The following is a 15,941-nucleotide window of genomic DNA, read 5'->3' as shown; positions in this document are numbered from 1 at the left end:
TCCTGATATCCTGTGCCCACAGGAGACCTGAGCCCTTGCCATCCCCGCCACTGATCTGTGTACTTGCGTCACTGGGGCCCAAAAGAAAAGAAAACATCTTCTCCTACAGAAACAGGTGGAGAAAGTTGGGGCTGTTCAGCCTGAAGAGAAGGCTCCAGGGAGACCTTCTAGCAGCCTTCTAATACCTAAAGGAGAACTACGAGAAAGCTGGAGAGGGACTATTTACAGGGATGTGCAGAGATAGGACAAGGGACAATGGCTTTAAACTGAAAGAGGGGAGACCTAGATTAGAGATAAGGAAGAAATTCTTTACTCAAGAGAGTGGTGAGGCACTGGAACAGGTTGCCCAGAGAAGTTGTGGATGCCCCATCCCTGGAAGTGTTCAAGGGCAGGTTGGATGAAGCTTTGAGCAAACTGATATTGGAAAAGGTGTCCCTGCCCATGGCAGAGTGTTGGAACTAGATGATCTTTAAGATCTGGCAACTCAGACCAGTCTATGATTCTAGAAGAATAATTTTGAGCAAATGCCTCTAGAAAGAGAAGCCATATTCCTGCAGTATTTAGCCTAAAATAATTTTGTACCTTTGCCTTTTCTGCACATTAATTCCTTCTTAACATATGGCAATGATGGTATAGAACGAGGCCTGATCTATCTTTGGCAATGAATTTTTTAGCTACTGTTTTAAATGCATGAAACTGAGACTTGCCTATGATAAACTCTGTCGCGTTTTTGCCAGACCACAAGCTATAACGTAAAGTGTTGTCTTCTACAGAAAGAAATGAGGTGTTAACTGTGAAACCACAGCGAGCTGGTAACAGAAAGGTGTTAACTCTGGAGCCTCAAGGATGGCAATTTATATTTAAGTGTTGTTAACTGTTTCACTGATGATCGTTGTCACAGAAATACTGAGCAAAGGCATGACATAATCAGATCTTGCGCAGAGATGTAGATGCTCAAATCCCATTCCTTTCTGTGGAAAGTAGAAGATCCACAAGTTCCCACAAACATGAAGTTTACAAATAAAACACACATCTATAGCATGCTACAATAGAAAATGTGAAAATGCAGCATTATTCCTCATCTTAGGGGGGCCAAAATAAATACCCCATGTGCTTTTGAGCCCTCCACTCTGTCCATATGTGTATGCCATAAAGTGTATGCCCATAAATATACATATGCCAATGTATAAATACCTGTTTATTAAAAAAGAAGTATTTTCCTTCAGACTTTAAAACTTTTAACATTTATTTTAATAACAAATTTCATATTGAAAAGTGCCTAAATAAGAGGTTTGGTGATTTTTGTTTCAATTTACACTGTCAGTATGTCATTTTGGTTTCTAGAAATCACACACATTCAGTTCTCTATTTTCCATTTTAGGATTATTATTAGGAGTCTTTTCTAACTCCTTTTCAGTTCAGCTTCCTTCTACACTTATTTCCCTAGAAGAAAATAAAAAAAAAAAAAAAAGAAGGAAAACAGTGGGCAAATATATAAACGAAAAAGAAAGTGTGCTTCCCCACACACACAAAACAAACAAAACCAGAACACAAACACATATCTAGAAAACTTATTTCTCATATCTATATATTTTTTCACTTTTTTGACTCAAAAATAAATTAACTTGACCTTGCAGTTATTGGTAAACCCATCCCATCAGACTTTTATTTACTTCCCAGCCAGGAAGAACACTTGGCTCTGTTAATATACCTCCACCTTCATTTACAAAAGTCATCTTTAGAAAGTGACAGATAACGTCGCATCTGAATCACTGAAGCTGCTGATTCAGTGCTGGGTGAGCCAACAAAACTGCAAGCAAAAACCAGTTCAGATGGTGTCTCACTTCCCAGGTACCTGGTACTTGAATCTCCACTAGACAAAGCTGATCCCTCAAAATACTGTGATCCGCATTTGCAAGACAGCAGATAAAGGAACTGCCCCAAATTATGGGTACAAAGAGCTCTTTCTATGGAATCACAAGCTAAAACCATAGCACCTTTACATAGCTGCATGTGGGTCAGAGGCTTGGATCACTGTGAGCTACTGGCCATAACAGAAACAGTCCTATGGATTGAGAAGGGACTCTCCAAATTCTGAACAAATTGCTGAAGTCATCTGTTGTGCAGTTCATTGGATTTCAGTGTGATTTGGTTTGTGGGTTACCAACTAGCTGCTCCCATATCCTGAACCTTAAGCAGAATGCAAGGGAGTATTTAATTTTAAGTTTCTGGCAACATTTCAGTTCAGAGGAGAAAAATCTCTTTGGAAAATGTCAACTCACTGATAGGTTTGTTTACTTTCCATCTCATCAATTCCAGAAACCAGAGTATCTGGGATACTAATGGGGCACGTTCTCCCCACAGCATGAATTCAGCTTACACTGTGCATCAAAGGACAAACAGAGGTCTGGAGACAGTTTTACCTCTGGGACTGGGAATACACAAGAAGCACCTGAGCAGCCGAGCAAGACCAAGCACTGACAGAGTAAACCGGCCTGAGAGAGACCGTGTGGCTTTAATCGCCTTATCTGCAACTTGTCTTTGTTTGGTGGCTCTTTGTCACTAAGTCGCTTGCCAATGAGCTACCATCAAGGACACAAAAGAGCAAATACTCCATGAGCTAAACACAGCCAACACCCTACAGAAGGGGCCAAGAGATCTTTTGTAATGGTGACAATAATTTGTCTCTGCTGTGTTATAGACTAAATGTAAGTCACTTCTGGAAGCTGATATTTTTTACCTATGAGGAAAACGATTGTAGAAACCTTGAGGCAGGAAAGGGTAAGAAGCAGCAAGAGCCGTGATGGAATGCAGAGAGACAGCTGGGCTAGAGGGCAATGAGACTGCACGACGATATGTAAAATGCCAAACGTACATTACCTTCCAGACAAAGTCTAGGTGTAAAGGGCATGTGTGTGATCATGAGGGATGGCTGCCTTAATGGGAACCCTTCTAACCACTTCTAATTCATTCCTGTAGTTGTGCTGATTCCACTTCTCTAAGTCTGATGGAACATATCAGAGAACGAAATGGCTCTTAATCGGATCTGATTATGATAACCTGCTATCTCAAAATACACATAGCACTGTACTAAGCATACAGGAAGGTCTCAGAGATTTCAGGTATCAAATTAAGAAATGCCTTACAGGATTGGAAAGGGCAGAAAATACCACAAACAGTGGAGTTTCCATCTAGAGAGATGCACATGATGATAGGATGTCCCCCAGTATTCCTGCTAGACCCTACTGACAAATTTGTCACTTTTGCCTTATGTAAGTTGGGCGCGTGCAAGAAGCTGCAGGGGGTGCCAGCAGTCTCCAGAGGGTTTCAAATCATAACCAGATAAAATATCATGGTCCAGAAAACAAATCATTCTGTTTGACTAAAAACCAGAAACTCATTTAATGGCGGAAAAAAAAAAAATTGTTTCAGGTCAACTCAAAATGACTTTTTGTCTGTTCAGCTACCAAATCCAAACCATAATTATTTGGACAGTTCTAGCTTCTACTGCAACACTCTCAGTTAGAAATATGCATGCTATATATTCAGGTTCACCTGACCTGCCCTGCTGGAGTCGCTATAATATCACAAGACTCAAGAAGCAACTGGGAAAGGCTTATGCTCCTTGGCTAGCAGAAACCTCCTCTGATGATCTGTCAGTCAGAAAGAACAGCATTGGCAAGACCAGGATAAAATCCACAGCTTACTGGGAAGAATTTATTTGCTGCCGCATCAGAAGAAGATAGGGAAATAGACTTGTACCTGGGGAAAACAAAGCTTTTTTCTAAAAAAATATACCAATTTAGATTCTGTGCTGCTTCCTTCCCTTTCCATGGGTTTATTCACGCAGGGTGCAAAGAAAGCAGAGTCTGGCCCCAAGGGAGTTGAGATGCAGCAGACTGATCTTCCAGCAGGCTACAATATGTTCCCAGAAGGTGCAATATAATTCTGAGGCCAAGGAACAGCCTATTAGCTCTGCATGCCATTAATTTTCATGAATAGTTCAATCCAATGCTCACAGAAGCTGTTGGGCATCTTTCCATTTTGTCTAGCAGGACTTGGATTAGCGCTTATTTATCTTTTCATTATATACCTTATCTTTAAGTAGGAAGCAGCCCCAACAGTTCAGTGCAGCTGTGCAGGGTCCAAGCCCTCCATCAGGCCCTGTGCCCAGCAGCAGGCGAGACGCTGTCTGCAGGTCAGAGCGAAGGAATGTCGCAGGCAAAGCCACGCATGGAGAATAAAACTTCAGGCTTGTTTGACTAAACTTCTGAATTCATCATGGTTCCCCTGTTTTGCTAGCCTGAAGAAGCAGCCCAGCAGGTTCTTGAGTCACATGCCAAAATGCCTCCTTCATCCTCCCTGGAATTGGAAATGATTACTAATAGGTGTTCTTGCTGAAATGATTTAACATAATGTGCTGAATGAGATCACTAAGTCAAAATATCTTTCCCGAAGTGACTCTCTTGCTGCGTGCCTGAATGCCTGAGGGAAAGGAGGACAGCATGAACCAAATTTCTTTTGCTGGCTTCTACGTTTTACAAAATCTCTGAGTTACTGAAGAATTCACGTTAGGAAGCTTCACTGAGGCTCATTACAAGAGGTCTGTGACGCAGGTCTGGCGGGCAGCCGCGGGATGGAGACACAGGGGTTTGGGTTAACCTCTTTCATTCACACTTTCCCGTTTCACAGTATTTTCAGTGCTCTCCAGCCTAGGCTGGGAACTGAAGACAGGTGAGGAAATGAGGTGAGCAGGAAAGCAAAGCTGGTGAGGGGCTGGGCTCTCTTTGCCCTGCATGCACAGCCCTGGATGCACATTGCCATTGCAACTGCATCCGTTACAGCAGGCTGCAGCCACCAAGTGAAACACAGAGTTTGGAGGGGCAGGAACAGGGGTCTGCACCACAAAACACATCACTGCGTGCCAGGGATGCTCAGGGTTTGGCTGAGGCCAGGCTGCGCTCACCCATCCAAATTTGTCAGCCTCAAAATTAACTTATTGAGGTCAGTACTCATAACAGCTGTACTAGGGACTTTTGATTCAGTCTTCCTTTCTGAGAAAGCCCTGCACTCTCTAGCCCAGTATGGCTATTACCTGCCAACCTAAAGGATGATGAATGTGATTTATATTGCAGTAATGGCTAACCACTCAGTGGAGACCAGGGACTGGCTGTGCTATGGACTTTTCAAACACACACCGAATAAGGACTGCCCACAGATGGCTAAGTGTATGAAACTGCTGAGACATTTCAGGATAATGTTCTTGGATGCCTTGGACACGATGACCTCCAACAACTCTGCAGTATTTGTGCTGACTGCAACAAGACAGGGTGCAGTTCTACAGTAAAAATGTTCATTAATACTAAATTCTTATCAGTTATTGTGACATGCCCTTCCAACAGCAAAAATGTTTACTTCAAAGCAGGCAATGCCTTGATAGGAAGGCCTTTAAGTTCCTTGATTACTAAATGTAAAAATATTACTCTGTTTCAAACCGAACTGAAAGCATAGAGGAATAGAGAGGTATTCTAATTAAAAGTTTTCCTAAAATATATCTGGTATAGTTTTGCTGTCCAAGAAATAAAATGAATCAATGAATAAGACCTACTCCAGATGTAGATGAGAAAAGTAATGCAGCAATAGTAAAACATTAAGGGCCTGATCCTATAAAAAACCTGTCAGACCAATTTGTCTCCGACACGTGACCACTTGCAGGATTAGTCTTCAAATAATTGCAGGAAAACGTAAGAACTGAAAAACTATACCTTTAGCTTTTCACTACCGTGAGCCCAGAGGGTGGACAGCTAACACTCTCTGGGAAATACCCTCCCAAGAAAAATCCCTGCAAAGATGCGGAGGAAATACATCTAAAGCATTCAATGCAGATTTCTTTGCATTATTAATCATTCTCTCTGTATCTTAGAAAAATCACACAGTGACTTCTTTCATATGCACTGAGGTACAGAAACCTAAAATATTAAGTGACAAATTCCATCAAGAAATGCCTTCGAGAAGGTGCTGTGGAATAGGTGTCAGCACCTCTTTTATCCCTTCTACAACTAATGTTCCAGTATTGAAGTTCTAAATATATTTCCAGAAACCAGCAGACATTAGTGTCCATCAGCAACCTTATTAAAACCAAGTGCTAAAGATACACCTTACCTTTAAGTATACTCTTTACACTTAAAAGCTGCTTTAGATGAAGCTATGTCAGAGCTTCATAGCCAAAAGCCTGAAGATTCCAGAGCCCAGAAAACAGACTAAGCAGGGATCAGCCTAATATGCTTTTTTTCTGTCTTTTCAATTAGATGAGTGGCCACTTCCACAAAAACAAAAAAAAGCACACGATAAGAGACTGCAAGTACTTTCTATCTGTCTCAACTCCAGAAGTCTCCTAAGAGGACTGATGTCTTAACATCTGGGCATTCCTTTCACTGTCAAACACTCACAGAGCAATGGGATTTGTCAGCAATGCGCTGAGCATATACAGATGACAACTGCAGAGCCTGGAGAGCTCAAAGGCACTTACAGATAGATCGGGGTTTGCGATAGATGTGCTGAACCAGAGCTGAGATCCAGAATCTGCGAGAATTACGTGCAATAGCTCTAAAGCCTGTTATGCAGCAACAGCTGCGGTAGCTAAACCAGGCACCACAATATGCAAAATTTAGCCGGGGTGAGCTTTACAATTACACAAACTGTTTAAGGGAGGCTGATCAGCCTCCATGTCGCATACGACAAGAAAAAGGCTGTTGGGATCATTTTGGAAGGTGGTCTTTGCTGCCTAAACTACAACTCCATCTCTCACTCAAATATATGGAAATGAAGCATTGTTTATAAATAGGTTTTGGATTGACCTAAGTACAAATTTTACCGACTAAGCTCTCTCCAGCCCCTACATCTTACCTGAAGTACTCTATCTCTTGTAGATTTGAGGTCTATTGCCCCACCATGATCTACATATCTTCCTAAATCTTTTAAAAGATCTTCTTGACAAAGCGGTATGTCTTGTTAGTACAACACTGAGATGCACTATATGTATGTAAGATTTTTGCCTTACTGACACAAGCTCCGAACGATTTCCAAAATCAGCTGCATTTTCAATAATTTGCTCATTTTGTATTTTTCAAAATAGATTTACCCTCTTATGATACCATACTACTTAAGTCTCTCCATCCTCCAATCCAGCCAGTGGTAGAATTTTGCATGAAACTTTTCGTAACATGAAATGTAGGTTTTTCCCCTGGCATCCTTTAAAAAAATGAAATCTTTGTGCAGCTACAATCTGTAAAAAGCATAAGTTAGCTCTGTGGTATTCAAGAATAGCTGGCTAGACTCTGAGGCTATACATCCTTCTGCTGAAAGATATATTATCACATCTGTGTCTAAATATTTTTACTTCCTATGTCTGCTACAAGCAACACCTCCAATTGCTATAACTGAAAATGACAAGATAAAAATATTTTTCACCAGTTTATCACCTTTTCGCATTTAACAGCACTAAATGTATAGTCTAGTTCATTAACAGAGTTTAGCCTGTTTGTATTTACATATAGCAAGGGAGAAATAAATGTGTTAAAAAGAATAAAATGTCATTGTAAATACAACAAAAATAGAAAGAGCTGTGGGTTGGTGCAGCATCTAAAACGACTTAACACATTTGAAAAGGAAAAAAATATTAACTTTCAGGTTGCCTCACTTAACTCCTTTAAACTATAGCAGCATATAAGATGGCTATCACATATTTACATTTGATCTCCTTGCTCGGCAGTCTCATTGTAAGGTTTTATGCTTTTTAGTGGGGCTCTCAGTCTCTATGCTTTATGTAAATGGTCAATAATAAACTTTTTTTCACCACTTTTGCATGGTTAAGTCATTAGAAAACTTTAAAACAGACTATAATCTTTTTGCAAGTGAGGAGTTGTCATCATCTCTATATCACAAAGGAAAAAATACAAAGACATAATATGTCATGAATCCTCCTTCAAGCAGATGGTATTGCAGTAGCACTGAACAAGTTTATATTAATTACTTTCAGAAAGAGAAGGAGATGTCATATTTGAGATAGAGGATCCTACCAAACCCACGAAGAACCATCCGTAAATCTAACAATAGTGAGATTTTTTTCATTAACTCATTGTGACAGCTGTCAAGCTGGGGAAAACTTTTTGTTAATGCCAGTACAATTGTTCATTTAAACAAAAGCCAGTAATTCAGTCACACTGGAACAGCTTACGTCCCCAGCTCTGCCGTACAATCTGCATACATGCATATATTACATCTACATGCATAGCTGCTCTTCAATTTTCATCTTTGGGGCTACGATGGGATTTGTCCAGAGCCTGAGCAGAGCCCTACAAAAAGCAGGGCAGAAGGTAGTTTGTGATTGAGTTGTAACGAGCCGTCTGCATTTTCCCTGGTTGGAAGGGGGAGCTTTGGCACCCCAGGCTAGCAGCCAGGGTAGGACCTGCTCCCTGCATGCCAGGCTAATCATGTGGTCACCCTTTATCCTCGTGCCTTCAGAATAAGACAACACAACTATTTGTAGATATGTCACCTCACTTTGTGTGTGGTGACAGATTGAAGTACCAAAGATGTCGATTGCATCCTCCCTTGGGACTGACTCTGTGTGACCACAGCTTGACCCAGAGCTCACAAGAAAATCCCAGTATAGGTCTTGGTGCTATCACAGAGTCTTTGCAAGCAATAAAGATGCAGAGATCCCATTAACCACCTCCACTCAAGGCAGGGCCTGAATCATTAAGGTGATTTTCTAGCAGCAAAACCAACTCCGAACAAAAAATGGAGTGCAGCCTTTACCTCCTCGTAGACATCGTCATTCCTGCTGAAGTCTCCGGCTCTCCTTGGAAGCACATGGATGTGAACATGCTGAAAACGTGAAATAAAATAATGGTGATTATCAAGCTCCTGAGTCTTTTCTGAATTGTCAGTATTAGTCTCAACACATACAAGTAACCACGCACAGGCTCCAACAGCATTATTTTCAGAGGAAAATACATTAACCTGTTCCATAACTAGATCTCAAGTCTTTGGAGAATATAAAAGATGAAAAACATGAGAGAGCAGCTCTGCTGTATTCTATGAGCTTCAGAGTGAAATGCCTGGAAGTTTAGGGGCTCTGCGGAATTATTCATAGTTGTCAGTCAGAGACGTATTTAGCCGCAGCTTTGAAATGACAACGTCCCTCGGAGCTGCGTGCTGTGACTTCAAAACCCACAGGAATAAGGAGGTGCTGGTGCCAGGATGTGGCTGCAGCAGTGGGCAGAGGGCTGGCGTGGGCAGCCCTGGGCACCACGCCGCGCAGCCCGGGGGCAGAGGAACCCACAGTACACAGGGGAGAACACACAGGTGGCAAGGCTGTCAGGAAAGGACACCGGGCTGCGCAGCACGGCTAACGGCTAACACAACGTCTTTTGCAAGGTTAAAAAGACTTTAATGTTTTGCTCTTCCTCCCAGGAGGCTGCAGCCCCAACAGAACAGACTGAAGGCCCCAGCGGTGCGAGGTGCGTGGTGGGGTGGTCCCAAACCTGAGAGGCACGAGAATTACGAGCCCAGTTGTGCAGCGCCTGAAGCATAAGTGTCACTGCCCTGACGGCAGGGCCATCGCGCAGGGTGGCAGAGCTCAGGACTGTAAGCTGCACGGCAGCGTTGGGCTGCCCGCTATGGGCACAATGGTCACAAATGCTGATGAGATATGGGGAGAAAGAACAAAAATATGGACAAGAAAGCAAATACTTTACTTGCCACCTTCCCAACTTGATGTTGTATTATTACTATATTTTTTTTTCTTTCAAGAGATTATGACAGTCTCTTCATATCATGTAGTACAGGTAATTCAAGATTCTCAAGACTCAAACTCTACTAGGAAATCAAACAAACGATCATCTATCTGCTTTTCTGCAGTGACTTCAGCTACAACACTGCAAAGCACTCTTTCATCTTTCCCCTTTCTCTTTCACTCTCGTTTGAGAAAAAAACAACTGAGAATAATTCTTCAGGAAAAAAGCCAACACCTCATTGAGCAGATGCAGCAAATGATCTGAGTGACAGATCACGTTTATTCATCTCCAGATCTTTTTAGATGGTGCTAAATCCTCTTTTAAAACAGACTGCATCAGAAACAGCACCAAAGGCTTTACGTTGAATTTAGATGGCTTGCACCTGACTCAATTTGGTGAGGTAGAAATCAGCTGAAATTCATGCACCTCATTGAAACATTCTCAAAGCATGGCTCAAGTCTATAATGAAATCCAAAATCAAAAAAGATTTTCTTAGGCTATTTGTAAGGAAATTCAAACACATCTATATCATGTTAGCTTCAATCCATAAAAACATTTGCTCAGTGAATAAAATGAAATCACAAGGTTGTTTCAGTTAATGAAATATTCCAAACACCACTTTTTTTCCTCAGCTTATCCGAGAGAAACCAAATATGCGATTGTTTATTCTTATCATTGTCCACAGCTTTCAGTGTATTCAGTCTAGAGATGAGGATGATTCTTGAGGGTTAAAAACTGTGTTTCTGAGTAATACATCAGTGATAGTGTTCTGATAGTGTATTATACTAATATATCATGAGAGCGATAGTGCTCTTGTGATGTATTAGTGCAATGTATCATCTGAACATCACTGCTCTCATGATGCATTGCTCAAAATCACAAGGCAAGTTTAAAGATGGTCTTCAGTAGCCCTAGGCCTGAAATTTTGCTTTTGGACAAAGACAAACTTTTAAGAAAAATAAAAGTGAAGATTAAAGTTTGCAGTGGTACTGTAAAATTTCACTAGTGTGTCACACCCGTGGTTCTCGTTAGATTTTAAATTTATTCATAAAAATAGAGAATAATCTGCCAGAAAGTTTCTTTCTCTTCTGCTACAAGGGGTGATAGTTTTACTACAAATACCAATTTTCAGGAATTTCTCTTTATGATATTTATGCAGCCTAATATCAGCTGTCAACAACCATATCCCCCAAAAGTTCAGCAGTCTTTAAGAGTAATTTTAATCTCTGTGGTAGAATGTTCTGGGATGGGCACAGGAGAAGATCTGTATATCCATGACAGACAGTTTGGAATATCAGAAAGCACGCAGGGATGTAGTCCAAAGCTCAGTGCAGAGATGCTGCACTGCGGATGCACAGAACAACACAGCAGGTAATAAATGAGCCTAATGTGATCTTCTACCCAAAATGGGCTCTTGCGATCAGTGTGAAAAAAAGAAGAAAAAGTGTTTATGACAGCATATGGGCCACTTGGCATCAGTGGGGACATTCTCAGGGGTTAGTCACCTTTACTACATGTGCTCTGTTCTTACACAATGCCAGGCTGCAAGGCAAAATCTGTCAGCCGTATCAGGAAACAAATGAGTATTTCCAAGGTTTGAGGTAACTGCAATCAATTTTAAAGGGAGTAATTTTTTCCAGACATTCCAATTTTATTTTTTTTTTAATTCCATGCATGGAACATAAATAAAAATCTGGATTTTCCCTACTGTTTGTGCAATAGAAACAAACAGAAGTGTCAATAGTGTCTCAAGTAATCTCCTTCTCTTCAGCTTTACCAAAAAACCACAGGTAAATACAAGCAGCACAGAGCAGTGGCTACTAGAGAGTGAGAAACACTGAACAAGGGGATTTCACACCTCCTGTAATCTGCCTTTCAGCTTCTGGCCTCCCCAACTCAGCAACACCGATATTTGGATTCATTATGAGTTCTTTAAGTGATCATTTTTGCTCCTTAATATTATTTGTTATTGCTAAAGCCTCAATCCACCAATGCACTTAAGCACCAGCTCAATTTTCAACCTTTGAATTGGTTCAGTGGGAGTATTTGCATATGGGATATTATGTATATGTCTCAGTGTTTTGTGTCCACCGCTAGCTACAAGCAGGTCTCCTCAAATGGGGACAGCAGAAATAACTTCAAGGTGCCCACAAATTACAGTTGCTTCCTTCCATTTTGTTTACCAGGCAAACCAGAAACCTGCACTTCCAAAAAAGACATTTGCAGTTGACAGAAACATGTCAGTAGACAGAAACAAAACATTTGGCTGCATTCTTTTTTTAACCAAACAAACAGATTTAGGCAAGTCTTCCCTCAAAACACTGCTCGGAGACAAAAAATCCAAACATTGTTACATAAAATGTCAAAATAAAGTGTTTCAACTTTTTCCCCAGTTATTGTGGGTATCCTCGTATCTGGTGGGTGGCAGGCAGCCCCATCACATTCCAGCAGGCTGCATTCAATCACTGTTGGATGTATTTCATTTTTTTTCAAAAAAATTGCTTTCCCCTCATTTTGCATTATTTTGATTAACAAGCAAGAAAAGCAACATACAACAGCCGAGATATTTACGTTAATGGACCAATCAATATCAACAGCATCAGGGTAGAAAAAAACACAGACAAGTTTACATTGCTTAGAGTGTTAGCCACCATTCCCTCTTCTTGTCAGACACTGATGGAGAAAGCTGCGTGTGATCGCAGGAGATGGTCACGCTGGGTATGACAACACGTATTGCTGGGTAGGACACAGCAATATGCCCCCAGGTGGGGGGCACCGTGTGGGTCAAAGATGTCTGAGCCCCACCAGTTGCATCTGATAACAGGGACAAGGTGTCCTGCCAGGGACGTCCAGGGTAGCAGCAGCTGGAAGAAGCTGAATTTTATAGGAACTTCAAAATTAAAATTATTAGACAGACAGTTTTCTAGGGCTAGGACTGCAGCTTCCTCTGTTTTCACAGCGGCTACCACATTATAAATGCAATCTCAGCTTGAAAAAATCCTAACAGTGAGAATTATCAAGTGATGCAAAATCACTCTTAAGAGAAGTTTTTTTTCACAACCTTCAAGACCCAAATGGCAAGAGAATTAGAAAATGTAGTGCAAGGAACAAACCTGTAGTGTAGGGAAATCGTGGCCAGAGCCAGCGTGTGCTCTGACCTCCCGCTGCAGCGAGAAGATCCTCCACTCAAGCCCCACGGCAGTCCCAGCACGACTGTTGGAGCACGGGGCTGCTGGTGGGCACCCTGGAGAACACTCTCATCCCACCACTGCTGACGTCTGGCAGCAGCACAGGCATTTGTGGGATTATGCATCTAAACTCGATTTCCAGTGAATCCGAGCTGCAAAACGCTCACGAAAGTCTCAGCCAAAACACCTGGAGCCTGTTTTGTTGGCAAAACATCCATTCAAGTCAGGTGAGTTTTGCTTCAGCACTCAAGGCCATGCAGAAAGCAATGTTCCTAGTTATGGCTGGTTTTATATACTGAATTATGGTCGAATAACCAATGTGTCACCACTGCACTGGATGTAAAGCAAAAATACTAGGCAAAAAATAGACACTGAAAGAGATTTCCCAGGTAGACCAGAATTGTGAAGAGCAGACGACCCTGCCACATACCACTGGGGAGAACATGGACGGTGCCTGCAATAATTCATGAACATTATGTTGCGTTTGCTCAGCTGCTGTGCTGGTTAGCCGAGCAACAAAGCTGAGCTTCCAACAGAAAGGGAGATAATAGCCTGTACGAGAGCTCCTCAGCATGCACCCAGGGTCTGTTAGCAGTAAATGTTGCTGTAGGATGAATACACTAAAAACTGGCAACGGTCACACAACCTGGAGGACAGGGGGGCTGCCAAAAAGTTGGCAGAGGAAGGGTCTGTTCCCCCCACACCTGCAATCACAGTACATGGCTGAGCTGAGCCTTCATGCAGTGAAACCAAATGCCTTTCAGCAGCTTAATCCTTTCCCTTGTTACTTCTCATTCTTTCTACAGAGACAAAGCTTTGCAGCCATGGGCTTTCATGGTGCAGCAAGATCAGGAAAGGCCATGATGTGGGGCACCGAGGGACATCAGGGCCAGGAATAGTAAACCGCAATGTCCCTGCCACTGTCGTGTTCAGGCAGAAGGGCAGGAAGGGCATTAGTGGCTGCAGGCAGCAAGACTTGCTGGCCAGGAGACCTCCATTAGCCAGTTCGCTAGGAAAAAGGATGGTGGTTTGCAGATAAGACCTTGCTTGCTGCTAAGTCCCCTGTCCATTACAGAGACATGGGCTTCTCACAGGAGCCTGTGATAATGCTTCTTCTAAACTCCCAGATTAACTGTAGAAATTCCAAACTAATAACCATTCTCCAAGTAAGACTGTTAGCGGGTGATAAAGAAAATCAACCATAATACTGAGATAGCCACATGAAAAATAGGGCAATTTTGTCCTCTCTGTAAACTGGGCTTCCATGGAGCCCTTGTTTGCCATTCTTGATTAACTGCTCAATTATCCCTGTTACAAAATTATTCCGTGGAAAGCCCTGCTTGTATATCCACAGCTCATTCACAGAAAGCGCTCCCTCTGCTGTCCCCGAAAATACATCGCATTACCCAGAGGCGAGCAGGCTCCCTACGCTCGCTCTTTCCAGGCAATTTTTAGGACCCTTGACTTGCAGGCCCTGGCAAAGACATCTCCATGGGAAAGCGATTTCTGTTCAGTGAGTATTTATGAGTTCTTGACGCTTTTCCTAGTCCTCAATTGGGTTGAGATGGAGAACCAAATTAAAAAATAAAAAAAAAAGTCCTATCTAGTATTAGGAAAAGAAAGAGTTTTGGTAAATTAAAATACCCAGTTTTCACAGCCTTCAAAATTGCTGCCAACTTTTTTTTTTTTTTTTTTTACATTTTCAGGAGTTATAAATTACACAAAGTAAGACCACTTTAAAAGACTTGATTTTTATAAAATGTTAAAACATGAGAGGAAACTACTTGAAACAATCCCTTTCCTACAAAACCACCCCACTTCACTAAAACCTCATGCACGAGGCTGCATCAATGCAGACACTCGGTGCCTCCTCCCCAGATGGCAGGGGTTGCTCCAAACCCAGGAAGGCTGCACAGACTAACACACTCTTGTAACACCTCTGCTTTGGCTCTGGTTTGTTAAAACACAAACCCAAAGCTTGCTTTTCTACCATCATGAGAAACATAAGGATGTGATAGAGACAGAAAGGAGTGGCACGGACTGCCAGACTCGAGAGCAGTATGTGCAGGGAGACAGAGGGACACTTTGAAAGGGAAGGACACGGAAATCCACACCTCAGAAAGCCCAGGGCAACAGCAGAGGAAACCAGAGACACAGGCAGGAATGGACTACAAGAGCCACTGGAGAACAGGAAAGGTGGGAGCTACTGATAGAATGGAGATGGTGAAGTTTTGTGAATCAAAAACGTTGACCAAAAAGAGGGTGCAAAATCAGAAGCAGCCAGAACAAGTCTTGGGAGAAGAGGCTGCACAGGCTGTCCACATGCTACCACGCTGGAGCGTAAGGACCCTTTCAGGACACCTGCACAGCACTGCACTACCTACACATACCATTAGGAGGAATATAAGAAAGCCTTGCAATGATCCCTACCAATGTTTATGTCATGGATTAGCCTCTGGAAGAGCATCCAGATACTCGATCAGCACAGAGGACATGTACTTTGGAAAGCAACAAGATGGAGAGAATTTGAAAATATCTCAGAAATTAAACCAAGTGGGGGATTTGCAGCAGAGTACATCGTCAAACATGTAGATTGAGAAATGTGCAGATTCAGCATCCTCAATAAATAATGTATCTGTCAACTGCTATAAAGTTTTAAAGAAATGAGCTGTGGATAAGCTAAAAAAGGGATATAGATCTAATGAAAACACACACAGAAAGATTTTTAAACCCACTTGAGATCTGCAGCTATAACTTCCACAGCTGAAGGCAACTTTAGCATTTACAAGAGAAATGCCAACCCCTCCCCCTCAGCCCCAAACTCAAGAGAACTGGCACAATGAGGGTAATTAGCCTGTTTATCGGAAGTGGTGATCCAAATGTAATTTGGACATCTCCTACGAGATCCTCTGAAACACAGCAAATGAATAAAGTAAATAGAAATAAGGGTGGG

The 15,941-nt window shown here is 42.0% G+C and overlaps 1 protein-coding gene across 1 annotated transcript in view; it reads right to left on the bottom strand.

Annotated features, from left to right (window-relative positions):
- The window catches only part of FHIT (fragile histidine triad diadenosine triphosphatase), a 485,571-nt gene that overhangs the window by 73,184 nt on the left and 396,446 nt on the right, over positions 1-15,941 (bottom strand). Inside the window, exon 5 of the mRNA XM_086619148.1 lies at positions 8,821-8,889. Within this exon, the coding sequence (XP_086475274.1) occupies positions 8,821-8,889 (69 nt within the window). The remainder of the gene's footprint in view (positions 1-8,820; positions 8,890-15,941) is intronic.

Source organism: Tauraco erythrolophus, chromosome 12 (assembly GCF_009769465.1).
Source record: "Tauraco erythrolophus isolate bTauEry1 chromosome 12, bTauEry1.pri, whole genome shotgun sequence".
Taxonomy (NCBI): Eukaryota; Metazoa; Chordata; class Aves; order Musophagiformes; family Musophagidae; genus Tauraco; species Tauraco erythrolophus.
The sequence above is the reverse complement of the archived record's forward strand: the minus strand, read 5'-3'. Positions and strand labels throughout refer to the sequence as shown.